This window comes from Phalacrocorax carbo, chromosome 8 (genome assembly GCF_963921805.1).
Source record: "Phalacrocorax carbo chromosome 8, bPhaCar2.1, whole genome shotgun sequence".
Lineage (NCBI taxonomy): Eukaryota > Metazoa > Chordata > Aves > Suliformes > Phalacrocoracidae > Phalacrocorax > Phalacrocorax carbo.
The window spans coordinates 44,357,541-44,381,642 of NC_087520.1; the positions used below are offsets into that span (position 1 = coordinate 44,357,541).

Consider the following 24,102-nt stretch of genomic DNA (forward strand, 5'->3'; position numbering starts at 1 on the left):
CCTCCTGGTGTGTTGCAGAGTGGAGATAAAGTGGCTGAAAATAATTAGTATGGCTTAATTTAGGGAAAAAAATAACCTCAAAAGAATTTTGCAGAAAATTTAAGGCAGCACATTTTACTTTGTTTTGGCAGGAAATATTATGGAGCTGGAAATGGGACTTTTATGTTTTCCCTCTACTATATTTCACTAGGGCAGCAAACCTACGGGGCAGAGGAGTATTTCAAGCCTGGGTGCTGCTGTGGCTCTCCCGCGCCTCCAGATTCATAACCTGGAAATGAAACCCCCTGGGAGTCACAGGTTTGCTGCAGGGGCCGGGACCCCTCCCCAGGGCCCTGGGCAGGCTGCGGGACGCCGTCCTAAAGCAGCACCCACCTTATTGCAGCACAGGCCACGAGCGAGGCTCGCCTTGGGTACCGCTCCCTCCCGAATGTTGCTCCCCGGGGAGACGCGAGCATCATCCCCGCAGCTCTTAAAGCTTTTAAGACAGAAATATTTAATTCTTCCTTTTCCCCTCTGAGTGAGAGGGGGAGTTTTTTCCCCCATCCTCTCCCACCTGCTCTCTCCCACATCCCCCTCCCACGGTCTCAGCGCCTGCTGAGCAGGCGACCCCCCCTCCCCAGCTCCCCAGAGTCCCCGGGTTTGCCGAGTCCTGCATTATCCGGCAGCGCTTGTCACTTGGAAGATTGCAGGTCCCCATCAACGTAACTCCAGCAAGGAAGGCAAAGTCGGGTGGCTTCTCCCGGCTGCAGATTAACTCGCTGCTCGGCGGGTGCCAGCGGCACAGGGAGGCACCCACGGGACGCAGCGCGTCTGGGGGTCCCAGGGCTGCACCCCACTGGGATGCACGGCTGGTCTGCGCCATCCTCTGCCCCAGTCCACACCCGCTGAGGATGGGGACGACTCCACAGCCAGCCCCGGAGGGGGTTGCAGGGTGGCTGGGTTTGAATGGAGGGTGCTTGGCTTTGCACAGAGGCCTTTAGGGAATTTCTTGGCTTGTTGCCACCACCCTAAATTTTCTTCAAGCTGCTGTTTGCTCTTCAGGCCCCCCCAAATCCAGCTGGCCTTTCTTCTCAGCTGCATACCCAAGTTCCTGAGCTGGAGGTGCTTTAAGCCTCTCCATAAAGCCTGGAGGATAACGGGATCCACCATGGTTGTCACGCTGCTAGCAGGGGCTAAAGATTTATATATATTTTTTCTTGCTCTTGAGTCAAATCTGGCCATTCCTTGCACAGCAGGAATTTAAGCCATGTCCCCTGGCTGTATGTGCAAGGAGGGGACCACATGCACCCGTGGGCTCCTGCATCCCTGATGCTGAGTTGCCTTCAGGCAGGGAAATCCTGAGCCCAGGCAGGGATGGGAGCACTAGGGAGCTGGGGAGATAACGCAGGAACGATGCACCCGCCTGGGGGCTGCCGTCCTGCCAGAAGCGATGACCGTTGAGCTGCAGCCTGGCTTCGCTGCCCGACCGCCAAGGACAGGGCAATCAGTCCTTTCGTGAGTTAAGAGCATCATCCCTACAGCCAGAGATCAACGAGAGGGGAAAAAATAAGCACTGAGAAATCCCAGCCTTGAATGTGGGCCACAGGGGCCACTCATCCACATGTTCCCACCGGGTTTCAGTAGCATCCAGCATCATTTGTTTTAACCCAAAAACCTTTGTGCTGCCACCACAGCTTCTGGAAGCCCCAAATCCTACAGCAGCATCTCTGCACAGGACATGCCAAGCCGTGGAGGGATGTGCCCAAGCCATGCCCAAGCCATGCAGGGACATGCCCAAGCCATGCCCAAGCCATGCCCAAGCTGTGCCTAGGCTGTGCCCAAGCCGCAGAGGGCCCCGGGCTGCCGGCAGCTGCCTGGGGCTGAGCCACAGGCAGGTGACAAGTGGCACCCAGGGCCAGGTTCTCCTGCCAGTAGGTGGCAGGGCCCCTCCGCAGAGCACCCAGCACCCAGCCTTGCGGGTCCTGGCCTGCCCACAGGCAGAGGCACCAAGGAGCCATTCCTCCCTCGTGGGACAAAATTAAAAAAAAAAAAAAAACTAAAACATGACTTTTTGCAGCTGGAAATAGCTGTTTCTGCAACCTCGGCAGAGCCGAGCCAGCAGGCGGTGCCACCGGCTGGGGCAGCCCATGGTTCTGCGGGCACCCAGACCCCCTCGGGCGCTCAGCGCAGCACCCAGCACTGCCACCACCCACCCCTCGCCCGTGAAATATGGCCGAGGCAGCGCCTTAGCTTTTCCCATTTACATTCCTCCGCCAACACCTCCTCTCCCCGCGTCTCTAATAATATCACCCCAGATTAATTGGCACTAATACAAATGTACACAGCTCCATAAAAAGATGTCACCTCGCTCACAATGGGGGAAACGGCTGCTCGCGCATTATCTCTGCTCTGCAGGCGTGTAATTCACTCCTCAGGAAAACACGCTATTTATTCTGTTACCCTATAACAACCTCTCTGCAAACACAACGGGATCAGGGAGGGGGGATAAAAAGAAAAACCACCCAGCCATGCCACTGTCACCGTGCCTGTTGTCCCCATGCAGGGGCACCCATGGGTGTCTGTCCGTCCCCGCCTGGCAGGGTGGGATGCGTGGGATGACGGGGCAGGGAGATGTGGGGCTTGGGGATGTCCCCACGCCGGGGATCCAGCCCTCAGCATGGTGGTGTTTGATGTGAAGGCAAATTCTCAGGCCTGGGCCGGGGGGGAGGTGGGTGGGATCGAAGAGGCTTTGGGATGGTGCCAAAAAGCGAATTAAAAGGACACTGACAAGGAATGTGCAAGGGGAAGGACTGCAACCTGTTTCCCCCTCCCCGGAGCTGGGCTCCCCTCCCCGGGGCAGAGCTGCACGCCGGTGTTTGGCACCCACTGACTGGGTTGAGGGCTTTTTGACTTCTTTGGGTGAGGTGCAGCCCCCCCCCACGGGTGTGACAGCAACCGGGGTCTGTCCCCTGGGCCCCTCGAGGGATGCTGTCGCTGCTTCTTCTAGCACAAAGAGCCAGGAATAGCCAACATCCCCCTGCTCTGTGCTGGGGAGAGGAAATTTGGGCGCCCTATTTGTGTCCGCTCACCCCCCAACCCCCCTCCAGGTCCTTGCAATTATTGGCGCTGCACGTAATTAAATGGTTTGTCTAATTATCTCGGCATAAGCAAACGTGGCGGGTAAATACCATGGGCGCTGTGAGCAGGTGATGCCACGGATTTGCCGGAGGAGCCAGCTGGGTCTGCAGCGCTGACCCCAACCCCAAAACGCCAACAGCCGTGCTGGGGGCGGCGATGGAGACCCCCCCCAAAAGCAGCAGAACGGAGCCTCGGCTCCCCATCACCCAGGCCCCGATGGCGTCGGCGCCCATCACTGTTGATGCAAAGCAGAGGCCACTCAAGACTCCTTGGGCCGGACCCTGCAAAGCCATCGCGGGCGGGCGCTTGATTTCATCACACACGTGTGAGCCGTGGCGGGGAAGGGAAAGGCTCTGGAAGCAGAGCCGCCTGCCCTGGGGTATGATGGTCTCCAGTAAGGCTGCGATTCGGGGCCAAACAAGGTGAAAAACACCATCAGGGTCATTCTGGGGGGCGGCCGGCCAAGCGGGGGGAGAGCAAAGCCTTGTTCTCAGCAGCATCTCCCTCCCTCAATGGGTTTGGGGTTTTTTTTTTTTCTCCCCTGGAACTCTTCTTAATTCCTAACTTAATTTCTTTTGACATCCTCATTGCCGGCTTGACCTCTTTACTGGAATCATGTGCTGCTTAAAACTCATTATCCCACCATTGGAACAGGAAGTTAATTAAAAACCCTTTAAAAGAAGAAAAAGAGAAGGCGGGGGAGGGGGGACAGGGGGAGAAGCAGCACACCCCATATCCAGGGATAGACGGAGAGGGTACATGGCCAAGCCGCAGCCCCCCAGCTCCCTGCTCCCCCACTGATCCATGAACTGCATCACTAATTGGGGAGCACCGGCCGTCGCTGCTGGCAACCCCCCCACCTCCGAGCTGAGATCGGCCGCAGCTGAGGGCCGGGTTTGGCAGAAATGGTTCTTTTTCACAGAAGAATATTCCCATCACGGACCCAAAATAGAAGCGGCTTCTGTTTACCTCAACAATTAGCCCCAAAATCGCTGCCTGGCTGCATGCTTGTGGCATGATGACGAGGGGGACCCCAGCTGGGGGACCCCAGCACCCCTAGGCTGTCCCCAGAGCACCCTGGGGTGTCCCCCCCACCCCGAGTGGTCTCGCAGTGACCCTGGAAGTCACGAGTGAGACTTTTTGGACCGCCCACGTACATACGAGTGGGATTTTAAGAGGGGTTTGGAATCCTAAAAAGAGGCCCTGGGGACCCCATGGAAAGGTTTGGGGGGTCCCACAGGAGGGTTTGAGGGCCTCCAAAGGGTGGCTTGGAACCCCAATGGGTGGGACTGAGGTCCCAAAAGGGGGCACTGGTAGCCCTGTGGGCGTTTCAGACCTTCTGGGTGGGGGGAGGAGGGTGCAATGGGAGATTGGAAGACCAAAGGGGGGTTTGGGGACACCAAAGGAGGGGTTAGGGTCCCAAAGGAGAAGCTTGGGAACCCTGGAGGGGTGACTGAAGTTCCAAAGGAGTGGGTTGGGGACCCTAGAGGGGGAGTTGGATCCCAAAGGAGGGCTGGGGACCCCAGAGGGGGGGTTGGGGACATGCAGGAGGGATTGGGGACCCCAAGGTGCGGGGAAGACCCCAAAGGGGTGGGCGTCAGGGTCCTGAGGCAGGGGGCTGGGAGCCTCACGGGGGGGGGGGAGTGTGGGCACCCCAAAGAGAGGCTGGCGACACGCGGGAGGCTTTGGAGACCCCGGGGAGGGGGGCACCGCCCCCTCCCCCGCCCCGCCGCTCCCCCCCCGCTCCCCCCCCGCCTCGCCCCGCCCCGCCTCGCCCCGCCCCGCGCCGCGGCGGCGGCGGCGGCGGCGGCAGCCGGCTACGCCATCCGGTGGGCGTGTCCGCCGCCAGCCTATGGGCGGCCGCGAGGGCGCTCGGCGGGGGCAGGCCCCGCCCCCGTGGAACGTTCCGCGGGTTTGATCGGGCCGCGGCGCCCCATTGAGAAAATCCCGCGGCGGCGGCGGCTCCGCTCCGCCGCGCTCGGCACGGCCCGGCCCGGCCCCGGCCCCGGCCCCGGCCCCGGCCCCGGCCCCGGCAGCGCGGGCGGGCGGGCGGGCATGAGAGCAACCGGGGGCCCGCCCGCCGCCACCCACCTGCCGCCCGCCCAGCCGCCAGCCGGGGCGCCGGGCTCGCCCCCCGCCGAGCGATGTCCAGGAGGAAACAGAGCAACCCCCGGCAGATCAAACGTGAGTCTCCGGTCCCGGCACTTCCCCCCCAACCCGCTGCCGCCACCTCCCTCCTTCTGTATAACCTTATTTTTTATGTTTGGTTTTGTTTTTTTTTCACTACCCCCCCGCCGGGGCGCGGCCCCCCACCACCACCACCCCCCCCATCCCATCCCTCCGGTACTCCCTCACTCACCCCCCCCGGTACCCACCCGGGATGGCCGCCCCCCGCTCTTGGGCTCCGTCCCCGTCGCCTCCCCCTCAGTGGCTCCGGTACCGGCTCCCGATGGGGGCCCCGATAAGGCTTTAAAATATTCCGTTCTGCAAGTCCCGTCCTGATAACATCGCTCTGTCGGGACGACCTGAAATTGTGATCTTATCTCCTCCCCCCCCGCCTCCCATCCAGCGCCGTGAGCCGGGGTGAGGGGCTCCCCAAACCCTCCCTCCCAGGGCACCCCAACCCACCCACCCCCCCGGGGCACCCGAGCCCTGCCAGCAGCACCTCACCCCGGGTACAGCACCCTCACCCTGCCAGGGGCTCCCCGTTCCGCACGGGGATCCCCCCCCCCCCTCCAGCCCCGGTTCGGCATCGGTGCTGCCGGACGCGGCGTGCCATCGTCCCCGCTCACCGCCCCGGCCTCAAGCCTTTCGCCCTGCCCGGTGGCACCCCGCCTTGTTCCCGCTTCGCACCCCAACCCGGGCGGGGACCGGGTGATGACACCCCAGGGTGACAGTGGGAGGGAGCGCTCTGCGGGGTCCCACGGGACTTTGGCCACCGACTCCGGAGGGTCGTGCTCCCCGCGGTCCGACCCATCGGCCGGGGTCCGGGTTCGGTCCGGTGGGGACGCGTCGGCTCCGCTGAGAAATTCTGCAAAGTGCTGGAAGTTTTTCGGTGACGGGCTTAGCTCGGCTTTCCTCCCTTCCTCTCTGGTGTGTGTGTGTGTGTTTTTTCTCTTTCCCCCTCGAGTCGATGGAAGCTGGCGATAAGAGGGAGATGGGAGGATAGGGAAGGCTGGCCACCATGTGATAATCTCGCTTTATCTTTCTCTTGAAATAATTGCAAGGCTGAGTTGCACCTACCTGTTTCCCTGCCTGGGGTGATTGCTCTGGTGATAAAGCTCAGCTAGACTTTTACCCGGGTAGAGTTTAAAGTAGTCCCAGCTGCCTTCCTTTTGTTTTTTTGGTTGGTTTTTTGTTTTTTTTTTTTTTTTTGGTGATAGTTTTCTCCTTCAGCTTTATCCAACTTCCGCGGCTTATTTCGGCAAAAAGCCCGCCTGCCCGGCCGCCGTCCCTCCCTGGGTAGGTCCAGCTCATTAAACCGGGAGCGTTAAGACCGAGGCGAGCGGTAGCGTCGCAGCCATTGAAATAACGACGCCGATGCGGGCGATAGCTGCGTGTGCGGGGGGACCGGCCGGCCGCTCCCGGCACCCACCGGCGTGGACCTTGGTTGGGGATACGGGGTGGGGTGTGTGGGGGGAAATGAGGCTGGATGAGGCCGTGACAGCTTGGCCGGGCGAAGGCGGCTCGTATCTCCTTCCTCTGCTGCTTTTCTGCAGAGATGTGAAGAAATGATAAAGTGGGAGGCTGATCTCAGGCCACCGGCGATGGCCAAAACTGATTAAAAGCTGAAAGCTTGGAACCCTTCCTGTATGTGTCAACATGAAAACAGTCATTAGAGCCAGCGAGCGCGGCGAGAGCGCCTTGCCGCTGCCTCCGACGGGCCGAGGAAGGTATGCATGAATCAGGGCTCCGGTAACCAGACTCCTCTCGTGTACAGACCGGACCTGTTTCCACAAAGTCTATCCTTTTTATCATCTCGGCTGGAGCATTTTTAAAAAAAAAAAAAAAAACACAACACAACAAAAACCCTCCTCCAGATTGATATCTGCTGATTTTATTTTCCTGGGTGACGCTATGTTCTCGCTCTGGCTTCGTCTCTTCTGGGTTTGGGGTTTTTGTTGTTTTGTTGGGTTTTGTTGGTTGGTTTTTTTTTTAAAAAGCTCGATGCGATGCGCAGATAGGCTCGCAGGGGAGATCGCCGGGAGAGCGGGCGATCGCCAACAGCGATAAGACAAAGATCAGACACCGGACTATATTTAACCAGCTGCTTTAACCACCTACTACTACTTCGCTTTTTTTCGGGCTGGAGCAATGCAGCGAGGAGGGGGACGGGGGTACCAGCAAGGTGGGGGTCACTCCGAGCCCCCCCCCGCCCCCCGGGAGCACCCGGGCGGTGGGGAGGATTTGAAAGCCGATTGCATCTAGATGGTGGCTTCCGATAGCGCAGAAAACACCCGGAGCATTTACTTATTTAATTTTGCAGGGTACCTTCCCGAGGTGGGGGGCTCCTTGCCCCCCAACTCCATCCGTGCCTGTAAAACCACCAACCTCCCTGCAGCTGCTGCTGTTTTATAGGGTTGGGGTTTTGTTGGGGTTTTTTTTCCTCTTTATTTTTTTTGTCTGTCTTTTGTTCTGCTGGTAGATAGATGTGAGGGGCTGATAGAGAGCAGGAGCTGATCTCCAACCCAGATAGCCTGTTATATTTATTAACTTCAAACATGGGAGTGCGGGCACACGGCTGATGAGCGAGGCTGCTGGCAGCTGCCTGTGCGTGCACTCGCAGCGCCGGGTCTTCCGATGGGGGAAGCTGATAAGCAGGAGATTGATCTCGTCTTGCTGATGTGCCTCTCCCTCTGTTGTTGTTCTAATATATATATTTTTTTTTTTCCTTCCGAAATTAACTGGAAGAGAATATTTTTGTATTAGTTGCAGGGGCCTGTTTGTGGTTTTTTTCTCCTTTTTTTTTGGTTTGTTGTGTTTTTTTTTTCTCCTTTCCCCTTTCTATTCTGCTTTCAGCTACAGTAGATCTGAGCTCCCGATAAGGGCAGAGGCCCGATCTCCATCCTGATAGAGATTGCCAGGGGAGATAAGGACCACTTATCTCTCCCCACCAGACCCGAGCGGGATTGGCTACAACAACAAACACAGCGAAGAGGGGCAAAAGGGCTCCAACAATTTGTTCCATTGCAAATGTGATTAACGCAGGCCCTTTAATTATCGCGGGGGGTGGGGGGGGGCAGCTGCATATGTGTTTTCATTTCTCAAGGTGTTTTTTGTTTTGGTTTTTTTTTTTCTTCTTCCCCCCCACGTGCTCTGCGAAACAAGCTGGGTTGAGAAGCCGAGCTCTCCCGAGCGCCTGTTATCAGCTGCAGATGTTGCATTAGTTTGATCAGAGCTTTGACTTTCTTTTTAGATCGTTATCTCCCATTCTGCTCCGAGGAGCAAAAGCATGGGCTGGGGGTGGGAGGCGGGGGCGGGGGGAGTCAAAAGCACCGTCATATTTTTGTATGTGGATTTTGTTTAATTGCTATTAGATGGTGTTAGATAGCGAGTGCGATCTGCGCTGTTAAACCCCGCCGTCTCTTGATGGGGTGGTTTGGGTTGGGTTTTTTTGGTCTTTTGTTTTTTTTATATTATTTTTTGTTTTGTTTTCCCTCTTCTACAAGCTCCGCTGCTCCCCGGTCACGCGTGGGCTCTTCGGTGCTGCCGGGTGGGGGGGTTGCGGTGCCAGCCGGACCACGGGAACCATCCTTCCCGAGAGCTTGGAAAAGCACATTTCTTGTAAAGATGACAGTGGCTAAACCCAGTGCCTATTTTTAGCGGCGGCGTGGTGAGCCGGTGGCGTGGGATGCTCCCGGCACGCCTCCTGCCCGCTCCTCTCCTGTTCCCTTTGCTTGCTGAGTTGCTCCTTTCCTTTCGGTCCGTGCAGGTGACTAACTGCCTCCACTTGCCTTTTCTGTTTTGGTTCTTTTTCATTTTCCCCCCACCTCCTGCCACTCTGATGCTGCTGCACTTTTCCATCACTGCCAGCCTCCATGCCTCAGTTTCCCCATCCCCACCTGCTGGGGAGGGATGCTCCGGGCCAGGGTGGGCAGCAGGGTATCTGGGGAGGTGCGTTACCCTGCGCTGCTCTGCTGGGTGGGGAGGGTTTGCTGCCTGCTCCCCGGGGAGCACCCAGGGGTGACGTGGGTGCAGGCAGGGCTTCCTGGCCCTGATCCCAAAATCAGTCTTTTCTGTGCCTCCCCAGGGGCTGCGGCTCCCCCATGCCCAACTCCCGGCTTCCCGGGGGTGGAATCCCCGTGTCCCACATGTCTGCTACTCCCGTGGGTGCTGCCTGCTTGCCTGCCAACCCCTCCCCTCTTGTGCAAACCCCCCCCGCAAGGCATTTGCCAGCCCTGACTCACTGGCATCCCAGCGCCACGGCTCCTCGGTGCTGGCAGGGCTGCAGGCGGCAAAGCCCTGTGGCACATCTGCCCCCGCAGAGGCTCAGCTCATCCCAGCTGCCGCCGGCCTTTTCGGATGCGCCGTGGGTGACGTCAGGGGCTCCCGGAGGCGAGGACCCATCGTGGTCCCTGCAGGGTGGGATGGCCCGGGCTGGGCTGGCGATGCTGCGGTGCTGGTGGGACGCATCCGGCAGAGCCCACAGCCCGTCGCGGTGAGGTCTCCCGGCCATCACCGGCCATTTCCCACCGGTAACTTGGCAGCACCGTGGGGAAGCTGCGTTCCTGCTTGGTGCAGGGCTTGGACCAGCTGCTGGTGATGCTGGAAGAAGTTATTTTTGCTCCTCTTCCATGGCTGGTGGTCCCGGTGTGAGCATCCCTGTGAGCCCTGTGACTGGGAGGGGTCGGCACCGTGCTTGGCGGCTGGTGGCCAAGGGGACAGCTCGCCTCGGCCTCTCTCCAAGACAATATATCCATTTACGGGGCTCTGGGCTGCCCCGTGCTACCGGCTCCGTGCTCTGCCGGCCAAAGGATGTGTAGTGGGCGTCCCACGTGGCTGCTTCCCTGGGTGACAGGGCACCCTGCAAGCCCATTTTGGGACCCTGCTCGCGGTGTATCCCCAGGACGGCCCTTCCCAGCCATCCCCGCATCAGACAGGGAGGATGCGTGCCGGATGCTCGGAGAGCGAGTGCCGGAGCCAGGCTGGCCACGGCCACGCACGGGGCACCCGGCAGCGTGGCAAAACCTGTTCTGCCGAGAGCCCCGGCGCACGTCCTTGCCGGCCGCGGGGCGGGAAGGCGGCACTGGCAGCCGCACCGGCGAGGGAGGCTGCGGCGGGTTTGGCAGGCGGTTGCTTCCAGGGCCCGTGGGCGCTGGGGTTGGGTTGGTTTGTGTCTGCTGCCGCTCTTCCGCCTCCCGCACCCTCGGGGGACACCCCCGCGCTGCCCCCTCCCCAGGGCACCCTGAGCAGGCGCGGAGCCGCGGCGGTGCCTGCACCACAGGGACCGTCCCTGACATCCCACATGGGAGCGGGGAAAGCCACTTCTGGCTGGGATTTATGGCTCCGGCTCCAAACTTGTGCAGTTGGGCAAGGTCTTATTTTTCCATCGTGAATCACGAGGCCACCTAGCAAGCTGCAGGTTCCCCTTTCGCCAAGTTGCGAGCCGGCCAGCTCTGCAATCAGGGCTTGGGAAGAAAGTAATCCTTTCCCCATGGGTGTTGCAGCAGATTGTGCAAGGAGATAGTGCCGTGGCACAGGTGATCCGTGGTTCCTGGAGAGGGGCAGCCCCGTCCCTCCCTGGGGACCCATCAGAGCCACCCAGCGACGGCAGCATCCCAAAGGCAACGTGGCATCGAGTCACGGGGGAGCCAAGTCCTCTGTCACCATGTCCGCATCCACCATCCGCAGCATCCCCGGGGCACCCTGTGCCAGCTCCGTGCTGGCCGTGGGGTCGATGCCACTCGCATCCCTGGGAAAGGAAGGGACGATGGTGCCCAAACCGGGAGCAGCGGAGCTGGAACAGCCTGGGGACGGAGCTGCTGTGCCCTGCTTGGCAGTGGTGGATTTGGGGTCAAATGCGTCCATTCTGGGGAAGGGAAGAGGATGTTTTCCGTGCATGCTGTCCACCCTACTACAAAAAAACCCCCATGATTTTCCTTGGAAAACGTTGTCTGGGGCGACACTGCAGGGAGAAAACCAGCCCAGACCTTCCATAGCAGCGCAGCCGGGCGCTGGGACCCGAGGCTGCCCGGCGAGAGGGATGTGAGCGGCCCTGAGCACCAGTTGGAGCAAGTAGGGGGGGACATCAGGAGCGGAGAAACCTTGTGCTTTTAAGATTCTTCTTTTTGATTTAAGAAGAAAAAGTGGAAGACGCCTCTCTGCCAGCCCCGCATGGCGCTCCGGCTCTGGGAGTCCTATGGCCACACCGAGCGCATGGATTTTGCTTCCTGAGGGGAGAAGAAATCAGCTCCTCCCCGTTGGAGAAGAGCAGGAATGGGAGCAGGACGCCAATATATATATATATTTTTTTTTTTCTGTGATGCGTCCCATGACTGGTTTTGTTGCCTGACTCAGGGCTTTTGGACACTCCGGCTTGGCCAGGCTGCTGTCCCACTGCTTATTTTATCAGGAAAGTTCAAGTGTTTCGGGGGTAATACAGTTCCCTCTTCCGATGGCTGCCCAGCAAAGGCTCCGCATTGTTCCTGCAGCAACATGTTTTTTTGGAAGGGATGAAATGCCGAAAGGAATGTAACTGCTGACCTTGGGCTGCAGTGGGGTTAAGGAGTGTGTGCCTGTGAGTCACTCCAGATAAGAGCCTTCCACAGCTTTTTTCCTCCAAAATAATTCTTTATCTCCTCTTTCTCACATCAACATATTTTCTTGACATCTCCCATTTGATAGCGCGTGGAGGAAATGTGCTCCTCTAATTTGTTCATCAGATGAAATATAGATGCATTGTTTTCTCTTGTCCTTGGTGAGCCGGGGGTGGTCATGGCCCCACGCTTTGGGGTCGGTGCCGGGGCTTTGGGGATGTGCTTTGGGGTCGGTACCCGGAATGCGCAGGAGGATGCCCAAGCAAGGAAGCATCGCCCCGCGCATCGCCAGCGACCGCGGGGAGGAAAATCTGCTTTTAGCATCCCCCCCCGCTCCTTGCTCCACCGGGAAGTTTGGCCGCTCGCTCGCTTCTCCGTCTCCCAGCCGAGGCCTCTCATGCTACTTCCAGCTCCTATGATAATGCGGAAAGTTGAACTGGCCCCATTACTGCGCTGCGATGGTTGCCTTGATAACGCCCCGATAATGGCAGCGATAGCGGCAGCTCGGTAGCCAATGGCTCTGCCGCTCCTCCCATTAACATTCCCCACCACGGACCGGCTCGGAGCTGCCTATCTGCTCTCCATTTCCACTCCTCCGCTAGATAAGAATGGAAATACTGACTTCATAGCTCACTGATTAAAGTGTCTGGATTTCTTGATAATACACAGATAAATTATGTTTTTCAAAAAGAAGGTAGGGAAGGGAGTGTGAGGGGAGGGAAAAACCTCCAGTCCATTTTTAATATTTATTTTTTTTTTCCCTTCCCTCTTTCTGGCCGTGCCCTGTGGGTTGGAGTTTTTCTGCTCCAAAATGCCCGCCCCAGCCCGTGCCTGGGGTTGGCAGCGGGAGGGCAGAGCCCTGTGCGGTGCCCTCGGGGACGGGGAGGCTCGCGGTGGGCAAAGGATTTTTGGGAGCCACGTGGTCGGGGCGTATTGCGCATGCGGTCGCGTCCCCGCGCTGGGACGGGGAAGCTGCGGTCGGACGCCAGGGACCCGCTGGCATCGTGGGGATGGTTGGCTTTGCCGGCCGCAGCGATGCCACGTGGCTGCGGCCCGTGGCCGGGCTCCCAATGCCGCTGCGGCATCTCGGGTGGGCTCCGGCTGTCCCCGGGGACCGGCAGCTGGCTGGAGGGGCCTGGGGATGCTCGGGAAGCGTCTGCCTTTCTACGCCCATCTCCATCCAGAGCCTCGCTGGTTCTGTGGTGGGATGCTGCCCGGTGCAGCGGGATGCTTTGGGACCCGCCTCATCCCACTGCCCCATCTGGGCTTAAAGATGCTCGCAACATCACAGCCCGTGGCCTCAAACAAGGCCGGATCATGGGAGCAGGCGCCGCTCCCTTAACATCTGCTTTTCTAAGTGATCCTTGAGTTTCCTCGCTCGTCCCCGCTGGAGCAAATGGGGCTTCCAGACTTCTTGGTTCCGTGAACTGGAAAAGGTATCGACACAAGAATCTAAGTTTGTTTCATCTAAATATAAAACTAAAGAGCAAACAGTATAAAGTTCATTTTTTAATGTGCTGCCCCATTCCAGTTGGGCTGCTCTCTTTATTTTTTTTAGAGGAACTGTGATAAAAAGCAGTGATAAAGCCAGGACTGTTTTGTGTAGGAGTCGGTATCTGCGTTATCTATCTCCCTTTTTCACTCTCCGAGCAGCTCTGTTGTTTTTTACTCTTATCTCGCTCCACCAAAATGCCAAGAACAGGAAAAAAAAAAAAAAAGAGAGAAAAAAAAAAGAGGCAGCGCAGGCACGCGCATTTGCACGGAGGCAAACGCGGCATGTGCGGAGCTGGGCATGAACGGCCACGCTGCTTGGAGTTGGAGGAAGAGGAGGGTTGGGGGTGCCGGGTGAAGGTGCTGGCAATGGAGGCCTGGTGGCCTTCGGGGCCATGTTCACTATCATCTTTGTCCCCATCCTTGTCCTTGCCTGGTGCTATCATGGACTGAAAGTCTCGGGGTGGAGCCTGAAATCTGTCCCCATTCCTCTCCCGGCAGCTTTTGGCAGCGGGATGGACCCAGCGGGGCCCGAAACTGCTTCCCACGGGGAGGGGGATGGCTCTGGCGCGGCATCTCCGGGGTAATTTGTCGCTAGATTAGCAAAGAGCTTGACCTCTGGCCTCGCCGTCACCTGCTATTGATGAGCTCCACGGGGCTGCGCCGCCGGGTGAGCGTCCACCCCCAGCCATTCCCAGCTGGAATGCCTTTATTCCAGGTGGGAGAAAAAGGACCAGAACTGAGGATTTATTCTTTTTTCACCCAGAAAAACTCCCTTTGGCCAGCAGCAGCGGTGCAGGAACAGCAGTGGCAAGGCGGCCTCGCGCGTTGGTGCCATCTCGCACGTCGGTGCCACCTTGCACGCCCGTGTGCATTTGGAGCCTGATCTTCGTGGTTGGAGTTTCTTTCCATATTATTGGGGTACCCGGCTGCTCCCCAGCCACGGGCTCACACCAGGCTTCCCAAATCCCACCCACGTCGGTATGGGGTTAACCATCTCAAACTGCCCTTGGTTGGGGATGGGGGTGGAGGGTCCCCCCAGGTTCCCCCCGGCTAAGGACCGGCCAGCTGCCTCAGTTTCCCTCCCGTGCTTTGCACGCCTCCAGCCCCGGTCCCGCCGCCAGCCGTGAAGGCAGGACCGCATTAAGCATCACATCCCCTTCTCAGGGAGCAATCTGCTCCCATCCATCTGATGTGCCAGGGCCGGGGACGGCTCTATTAGACTCTCTCCTCTTAAAATCTACTGGGGCGTTATCGATCCCATCTGAAACGTAAAGTCACTTCATTGTCATTGTCCCTGTATTTTCTTTCTCATTATTTTCCCGTGCCCCCCGCGGCCTGTTCCCTCCCCGCCGTCCCCATCCCCGTCCCGTCCCCCGTCCCCCCCGGCTGCTGTTTGATATGATGCGGGCTCTCTCGCTATTAGTATTAGTAATCGCGGCCCCTGAAGTGAAACAATCTCCTGTAATCTATCAGCGGTTTATCGGCCCTATCTGAGCGCCGGGAATGGCTGGGCTCGGCGATGGCGCCATGCTCGGCCGCTGATAAAGTTACAGAGTTCAGGCGGTGATGAATGTTAAGTAACTGCACCCCGCGCAGATAGGATATGGACTTGGCAGGGGGAGCAGCTCCGGCTGAAACCAATCTCTCCCCTATCAGCAGGGCTGCTTTTTCTCAGGCTCTGCTTCTCCCCGGCTCTTTTCTTCCCCGACGGTTGCGGCCGGGGGCTCCCGTGGGGCGGCGGTGCCCCGGATCGGGGAGGGATGCTCGGGGTGCTGCACCCCACGGGTGGATCGATGGGGTGTTTTGTGTCGCCGGGATGGGGATGCCAGCCTGGGTGCGCTGTTTTTGTGGTGGTTGGGATGCTGTGGGGTGCAGCCATGAGCCTCCCCCCCACACCCCCATTAGTAATCGCAGCATCTCCCGGTGCGCACTCGCAGCATCTTCCCCTGCCATGAGGAATCCCAGCACTCCCCACCAGCCCTCATTCCCCCACCAGCCCTCATTCCCCTCATGGATAAATTAGGCCTCGATACATTATAAACTTAATAATAAATTATTATAAATACCCACCAAGAGCGTTTGCAGCACTCACGCCCCCCATCAGCAGTCGTGGTGTTGCCCACCATCTCCATTCCCCCACTATCCTTTATTCCCTCCCTGGATAAATTAGGACCAACTACTTTATAAATTTAATTATAAATTATTATAATTCCCTCCCTCCAAGCAATCGCAGCATCCCAGCAGCAATCATGGCATCCACCACCACTTTCATTCCCCCACTACCCTTCATTCCTGGAAAAATTAGGCATAATTTAATAATAAATTATTATAAATACATTGTAAACCCCCCCTTCCACCTACCAGCTCCACAAACATGTACTTTTTTTCTTGCCCTTTTAACACAGGGCAGGAAGGGTCGGGGAGAATTTTATCTGGGGGTGATGGAGAAGGGCCCCTAATTAGAGATAGGTACCGCTGGGGCTGGGGCTGGCCCCAACCGCTATCGGCTCCATGCACGGGGCTGATATTTAATGTGCCGATATCCGCAGGGGGAGCCAGGCCCTGGGATGCTGCAGCCAGGCTGATAGGGGAGAAGGTTGATTTGCGCTCAGAAAGGTCTGTTTTCCTCCAAAATGGGGGTCCCGGGGACGGAGGGGGTCTCACAAGCTGCCAGGCCCCCTGTTTTTGGAGAGCTTTACAACTTAACGCTGGATCCCAGCAGCATCGGTGCAAGGGGAGGGAAAAAATAACCCGCTGAATAACGTGACCTTTGAGGACCAGCGTCATTTCCCAGCCACCGAAACCTCGTTTGCCCTCAGCGGCGGCGCTTGGCATCCCCGATCCCCAGGGAACGGGCTCGGGGGCACCTGAGGTCATTGGTAGACGTGAACGTTAATACATTCTGGGGAAAAATTGGGTGAGAAAAGGTGGGCTGGTCTCCCATCAGATACTGGTGGTTTTTGGATTTGCAGCCCAGGTTGCTCTTTGGGTGTTGCTTGCTGCCGGGCGGGCACGGCACAACCCTCATATGAGACCCTGGGGAATCCCCAGGCTGTGCCAGATCCCACCGAACCAAGGGAGATGGTTTTGCAGCCAGTGCAAGGAAGGAGCAGGAGCAGCTGCCAGTCTCTCTGACAGCAGCTTTCCCTCCCCTTGCCCACCCCTGCAGCCCTTTGCTCACGGCTGCAAATTTTGGGGGAAAATAAGGAGGTTTAGGGGCAGGGGCGCTGCCCAAGGAGGCGAGGCCTGAGCTGGATTCCCCACATCCCGATCGCAAGGTGGTGGATGAGCGTCGTGGCAGAGCTTCGTGCACCCCGAGACCCGGTGGGGAGCTTCACCCGGCTGCTCCGGGGTTTATTGGGTGGTTGTTGTTGTTATTGTTGTTGTTTTTACTATTATTGTTTATTTTTAATCGGAAGATTGGATTCAGGGCCAGCGCGGGGATAAGAGGAGCCGGACGGATGGAGAGCTTCCGTTGTGCTGCCCGCGTGGTCCCGCCGAGCACGGTGGAGCTGGGGATGCCCCCGGGGTCCCACCAGCAGCGGGGGGGCAGGGGGGGCACCCCGGAGCCGAGCACCCTGGGCACTCGCTGCACCACGAGCTTCGGGGTGCCTCTGGGTGAGGTCTGGGGCGTGAGGCTGCCCCAAGCCGGGCTCTCGCCCTCAGTCCCCAGCTCCCGGAGCCCCCCCCCGTGGGCTGCCCGGCCTTTTTATTTTTAAAAATAATAATAAATTTAAAAGAATACATTTTTGGAGCTGGATGCAAGGCGGTGAACACCAAACGGCGCAGGCGGGTTGCCCTCAGCCTGCACGTATTTGCAGTGCGGGACCTGCTTTTCTGCCACGGGGACTCCTCCTCCTCCCCTTCCTCCTCCTCCTCCTCCTCCTCCTCCTCCTCCCCTCTCCAGAGCCGGTGGGAAAGTCTGGGGCTGTTGCTATTTTCTATCTGTTATCGAGGCCTCTTATCGCTTTGCTCTTGTCTGCGTGCCGGCTTTGGGAGCGTCCAGGGTCTCGCTCTTGGCAGCCCGGAGAAGTCCCCCCTCCTTTTTTATTTTCTATATTATTTTCCCTTTTATTTAATTTATTGGATAAGCGCAAAGAAACAAGGAAAGGTTTATTGTTCCTGCGCTAGGAGAACCTTAATTTGAGTGACATGATCAAATCATTACCTGGGTAACGATGGGTTTTTCCTAAGGCTGGAAAAGCCCCAGAAATGCTGACCCTCGCTCCCGCCCGGCCCCGCATCCCCAGCCTGCGCACGGGTGACAGGGGCACGTCGCCTCCGCTTCCTGCAAGTTTTTACAATCACTATAATTTAAAAAAAAAGAAAAGGGGGGGGGGGGGAAAGAAATCCTTCCTTGTTATCGAAAAAAAAAGGAGGAAGAAGGAGGGAGGGAGAAGAGTTAATCGTCGAAGCGGAGTATCTTGGAAGGGAGCATTTTTTGGCTCTTCCCCTCTCTGTAAAGCCAGCCTCAGTAATTCAGTTTTAAAGCATGAAAAAAGGGAGTTGATGAAATTCCACTATCAGCACTGAACCAATATGCAAAATATCTCGCCGAAAATCAAATAGCTATTATGTTTTCATTTCCATTTCGGCGTATTTGCTTAATGAAGAATAGACAGATCAGGCAAGCCGAGGGAGGCTGTGTGCGGTGATAACTGTGCAGGGCTTCCAGCAATCCCGGAGAAGTGACGCTCCGCTCCCTGCTCCGCGCTCCCTCTCCCTCGCTTGCTTTTTCTTTTTTTTTTCCTTTTTTTTTCCCTTTAATATTTTTTTTTAAGCTATCCAGTAGTTGATTTAACCCACGCAGCCAGGAGCACCAGGGCCAGAGCATCCCCTGGGGGTGGGCGGGCTGGGCTGGGTGCGGGGATGCACCCAGGGACCGCAGTGACATGGTGCCGGGATGCTGCCGGCCACCCGTCGTCCCCGAAGGCACGCGGTGATGCCGCGGTACCCAAACCCCAGGTTTTATACAATTGCATTTCTACGGGGCATCCCCATCTCCCTCCTGCCCGGGGCTGCAGGGCAGGATGCGGGTGGTCTGAGCACCCCTGGGTGGGTGCCATGTGTGGTCCCCGGCCCCGTCCATCCCTCCCTGGCCCCGTCCATCCCTCTCCGGCCAGCCTGGAGGTGCCAAGCCATGAAGCAGGCGAGAGTCGGGTTAACTTTATCAGAAGCCCAAGAGCCGTGAAGGCGTGAAAGAAGAAATTAGCCTAACAATGTTTCATTTACAGCGAGAGAAACGATTTGTTAGCTGGCGATTGTTTCTGAATATTATCAGAGCCTTTTTAATTGTGCTGGAACTGAAATTAGCAGAATTAGAATAAATTGCCTTCCCTTCTCCGGCAGCCTCTTTATTCACGCTCATTGTTGTCTGCTTTGTATAGATTATGGGCTCTTTGTTCTCCTGCTGTAAATATACATGCCTGGAGTCACAGAGAGCAGCTGAGGTCTGCAGACGGTTTGTCACCACGCCGTTCCCCCTGCCCGTGTGCCGGGCTCGGCGGGGCGGTGCCGGACGGGGCACCGGGCAGCCCCCCGGCACGGCTTCGTGCGGCACGAGCCGCGTGCGCCGCTGTGTCTTCCTTTCTTTCTTGATTTCGGCGCGGATGGGGGATGCTGCGTTGCCGTGGAAACGACAGCATGGGCTGGCTGGGCTGTTCGGGGAGGGGTCTGCTGGGGCGTCCCCCTACGTGCACCCCATTTGCACCCTCCACGCATCCTTCTGGCACCCTGTGTCCCCGCCACAGTCTCCTCCAGCGGCAGCATGGCCCCACTAGGCACCCACAGTATCCCCCTTTGTCCAGGGCCGTCATGGGTCCCCCACCAGGCAGGTGGTGCTGGGGACCGTGGGGGACGGTCTCTGGGGTCCTTCGCCCCGTTCGGGGTGGGTGCTGGGAGAGGTTTGGGTTGGAAGCGCGGGCGAGCGGTGGGGACCCCGCTCGCTTCCCACTGGGGTGTGGGGCTTCTTCCCAGCGATGTCTGGAGGGGGCCTGGGCATCCCTCGGGGGACACCCTGGAGCAAGGCAGTGGCTCTATAAGTCCCCCTCTGCAAGGGGACAAGGGACCCCAGCTCGGTGCTGGACCACAGGGGACAGGGTTTTCCCGTCCCACGGCCTGTGGAGCTGCAGGGCATCGCCTCCCGGTGCCATGCCCATGGTGGCTCCAGGAAGGGCCCTTTGCCAGACCCTAAGGCATCACCTGCTTCCTTCCCCAGCTGGGAAAACCCACTGGGGTTTTTATTCCTCCAGTTGACCCCCCACTAACCACCCCCTCCATGTTTCGGCAGGTTCCCTGGCAGCGATGGAGGAAGGCGAGGACGGCCCGGTGGGGGAGAAGAGCCCCTCAGAGAGGGAGGGGGCCGCCTCGGACCGCGAGGGCTCTGCTGAGCGCGACACCTCCAGCCCGCCCGGCAGCGAAGGTGAGCCTTGCCGCAGTGGCAGGGGGCTGCCCCTGGTCCTCCCCCCCACTATGGGGACGGGCTCTGCCACTGGAACAACCTGCCCGGCACGTCGGCATCCTGGGCATCATCTCTGCTGGTGGTGCAGGGTGTTAATTAGCAAACGAAGCATCCCACCCACCCATCGAGGGGTGGGCTGCTGGTTCAGCGAGACCCCCGGTCTCCCTGGGGTGCTCCATCCCTCTGGGCACCCTCCAGCTGGCGACAGGACCCTCTGGGTCAGCCTGGCCCGGGGGTGATGGCGAGCAACCGGCTGAGAGCAAGGGTCCTCCCAGGCACAGAGGGGGTCCCCGTGGCCGGCACAGGCAGGAGCAATCTCGGCTCGGCCGGGGGCAGCGGCGTGCCGGGGGGGCCACAAGCCAGGCTGCTGGAAACCAGGGGCGGGCTGCTCACCGCCATGGCTGCTAATGAGCACCATCACCCTGTATCCACTTCAGCGCCTCTCACCCGCCCCGGTGCGGAGCTGCCGGCAGCGATGGAGGGATGTGGGGGCGCAGAGTGACCCCTTGGGGTGCACAGTGACTCCCCAGGGGCTGAGGGCGCAGGTGCTGGCACCGGCAGCGCCACGGATGGGGATGGGGGGGACGGGGCCGTTGCTGCCTGCTTCCTGCCCGCACCGCCTGCCTGCCGCCCTGCCGTGCCATGCCCCACCCCAGAGGTGGCTGCGTTTCAGGGCCGGGCTGAAACAGTCCCCAGATATCCTTTAAGTTCCTTCCTGTAGAGGTGGGGGCAAATCCTAATCAGTTAATGTTTGCAGTGCCCTTCGAGATAACCACGGCGGGGCAAGGCTGCGCCGGCTAATGGAGCTGGGCAGTCCCCGGCAAGCACCCACCGCCTTCGTCCACAAGCAGCCAGGGAGCAAAGCGTCCCCCAAAACCCGTGGTGCACTGGGAAAGGGGGTGATCCACGATAGCCGGGGCAGGGAGGGCTTGCTGGGAAACTTTGCTCAGCAGCAGGGAGAAGCGAGCGGCTCTTATCTGATGGGGGAGCTGGGCTGGGGGCGAGGGAGCCGGGAGCCCGGGCGTGGAGCTGCACCTGGCACTAGCCTGCCTCGATAAAAAGGTGATAGCAGAGATAACGCTGAGCAGCAATAACGGCCACTAAAGCTTTCAGCGCGATGGATAAAAATCGATATGCCAGGCACTTTGATTTATAGCCAAAAATAATAGGACTTTTATACCCGGTGATTGATTTATTTGATGTTAATCATTCCGCTTATCACCTGTATTAATAATCTCCAATGCCGGTGACGTCACCCCTGGGTGTTCGCTCTGGCGCCGATCGATTGGGCTCCGTGCTGGTTATCCGCCCGGGACGCCAAGGCAAACATGTACTTTGGGCGCTAATCTTCCACACTGTCATATGCAGATAGGCTTTATCAGCTGCATCTCCAGCAGCAGTTAATGGAGAAAATAATTGTTATCAAGTTGCTGTGAATACGCCACAAATAGAGCCATGACGGGAGCGGGGCTGAACCGGGTGACGTGGGGGCCCACGGTGGGATGGGAGAGTTGCGGGGGGGGGTGGGGGGTTTGGGGCTGGGAGGTGGGTGCCCACCCAGGGGTGGCTCAAGAAATCCCCAGGGAGGGTGCATGGGTGGGGTTGGCTGTCTTTATGGGTCATCCCGTGGGGCACACGGGACCCCCTGGCTGGGAAGGGGGTGGGTTTGGACACAGGGGTTTTGAGGGGAATCCCCACCCCCCAGGGCACATCCTCAAGGATGAACCCACGCACATCCTGGCCCCAGGGCGTCGCCGGTCCGGTGGTCCTGACTCCCGCAGGATGCTGCCGCTGAAATTCCTCGTACGTGACCTGCTGCCTTCCCTCTCCTGCTGCAGAGTCCAGAGATGCCCCGGAGAGTCCGAAGGAGTCAGAGAAGCCGGATCCTGGAGAAAACCCACAGGAGCTGGATGCCTGGAATGGGCCAGGTGAGCCTCCAGAGCGCGGCCGGTCATCGCGCTCCATGCCAGCTTCCCAGCACGACTGCGGGCTGGAGCAGCCGAGGCAGCCCCCAGACATTCGCCTCCTCTTGCAAAAAACCAGTATGAGGAAGACTGGGAGCACTGGGGACTGGGTAGGCTGCAAATACCAGCATTTCTTGTTGAAGGGGAGGTGCAAGATGATGGTTGCGGTCCCCCCACATCCCCAAGGTGCTGTTGGGACCATAAAAAAAATGATCTGGGAGCGGTGGGGATGCCTGCCCCCCGGCTGGTGTCGTGCTCCCCGGTGCGGGGAGGGTTTGGACCCGTCCTGCATTGCCCCACGCTCGCGAGGGCACTTTGCAAACATCCTGGCAACCACAAGAGCGACGCTCAAGCGGTTTCATGATGGTTATCAAAACCCCAAGGAGCAAATACAGCCGTCTATCTCCCTCTCGGCATCTCCACGCCGGGGCCACCGGGGCCCGGCAAGGCCGGGCGCGCTGTGTGGGTACCCCATGCCCTATCGCCCCGCTATCTCCAAACCAACCCGCTGATGGGGTTACGGTCAGGGCTCCTCTGCGCAGATTGGGTTTGCGGGCGCCTGTCCGGTGGGGACGGCACCCAGCGGGTAGATGGGGACAGGACCTGGGGGAGTTGAGACACACACACCCCCCCCCGAGGGTGGATGTGCCATGTTTCGTGCCCCGTTTGTGCCGCCAGCCCTTGCCCATACCCTGCTCCTCCCAGGGGAGCTCCCAGCTGGGTGATCTGGTGTCAGAGCAGCCCCATGGCGCAGCGTGTGATGGGAAGGGGTGACCCCGGTGCCGATCAGCCATTGCTTTTCAGTGATGGATGCAACTGGGGGGATCCCAGTGTGTCCCCAAGGCCACCGGTCTCCTGCGTGGGCTGGGCGACGGAGAAGCCCTGGGAAATGCCAGCTGCCAGCGCACGTGCTCCTGCAGCTGCTGAAATCCCCATGGTCCGGTGGGGAGCCGTGGCCCCGCTCCCCCTTCCCGCCCCATCCGAGGGGAAGCGCTCGCCGGTCCTGCTGATATCCCGGCCCTTCCTGCGTGCCGGGCAGGAAGGAGCTGCGAGGCCACCCCCGGCTCCTCCTTATCTGCTCCCCGGCCCTTTGCCCCCGGCACTGCCGCGCTCTCCGCTCCGGTGCTGGCATCCCAGTGCAGGGCGGGAGGGGGCTGCGGAGCCGAACCCATGGGTGTCCCCACATCCCAGGGGTCACGGCACCGCGCAGCCCCATATCCCAGCAGCACCATCAACCACGGGCTCCCCAAAAGGGACCACAAAGCCTCAGCTCTGGCCATGCCTCCCCTTCCCCCCTTTCCTCACTGGAGCGGGCTATTTGCATTCTTTATGTAAAAGAGATTTTATTATCGCCTTCTCCCAGCCCATCTCTATTCTGGTAATTGGAGTGGTATTAATTTCTGTGTGGCTGGGAGTTGATGGCGGTCCGGCGATGCTGCAGCGATAGGGTGTTCCTTTCGCACCAACCGCCGCGATAGCCCGTCTATCAGGCGCTCTGCAGGCTCTGCACTTATCAGGGATGGAGCTGGCGAAAAGGGAAACTCTGAGCAGCCTGAATTTTCTTTTTTATCTGGCAGGATCCGCCGTATGTCAGCAATGGCAGCCGCGAAGATGCGGCGCGGTGCGGGGGGGGGCAAGCGGGCTGCTCTGGGCGCCTTTGTTTGCGCCCTGCGGGGTCTCGCCTTCCCCTGGCCCTTTTTGGGGGGGCCTAAAGGGTCACAGCCCACCCCCCCGTATGGCTTTGCCCTCTGGGTCTCCAAAACTGCTGCCTGCTGGGCGCCGGAGGCTCGGCGGCACGGGGACACGGTGTGCCAGGGCCTCGCCGTGGGGCTCCTTGGCCCTGCGCACCAGCGAGGGAGAAAGAGTATTTTAGTTTATCTTTGAAATGACCTTGTTCGCCGGAGGGGGCTGCCACTCGCCCGGCTGATATGCAAATCCCTGGGAGCTGGAGGCTCTAATCCTCAACTTGGGAGTCTTTACAGATGTGCTGCCCCTTCGGCCGGGGCGCTGGGTCACCCCGAGTCGGTGCTGCTCCCCCACGGGATCCCGGGGTGGAGCGTGGCCATGCTTTGTGCCCCCACGTGCCAGCCGCTTCATCCTCCGGTGGGTCCGGAGAGGCGATGCGCATCCTGCCCGATTCCCCCAGACCACCCCGAATTCTCCCAACCCCTTCCCCGTGGCCCCGCCAGCAGCTCTCTGCCATGCCCCATCATTCACATTTGTTTTCGTTCGTTCTGGAGCGGGGCTGGTAGTGGAGACTTTTGGGAGCACCTACAGCCTCCCGCTCCCCTCCCAGGGCTGTCCCCTCCCA

The 24,102-nt window shown here is 59.2% G+C and overlaps 1 protein-coding gene across 2 annotated transcripts in view; it reads left to right on the plus strand.

Annotated features, from left to right (window-relative positions):
• The first annotated feature begins 5,043 nt into the window (after positions 1-5,043).
• ZFPM1 (zinc finger protein, FOG family member 1) overlaps positions 5,044-24,102 on the plus strand; it is a 33,581-nt gene continuing 14,522 nt past the window's right edge. For both annotated transcript variants that reach the window (XM_064459738.1, XM_064459740.1), the window contains exons 1-3: positions 5,044-5,301; positions 19,657-19,788; positions 21,666-21,755. In XM_064459738.1, the coding sequence (XP_064315808.1) occupies positions 5,262-5,301; positions 19,657-19,788; positions 21,666-21,755 (262 nt within the window). In that variant the 5' untranslated portion in view covers positions 5,044-5,261. The remainder of the gene's footprint in view (positions 5,302-19,656; positions 19,789-21,665; positions 21,756-24,102) is intronic.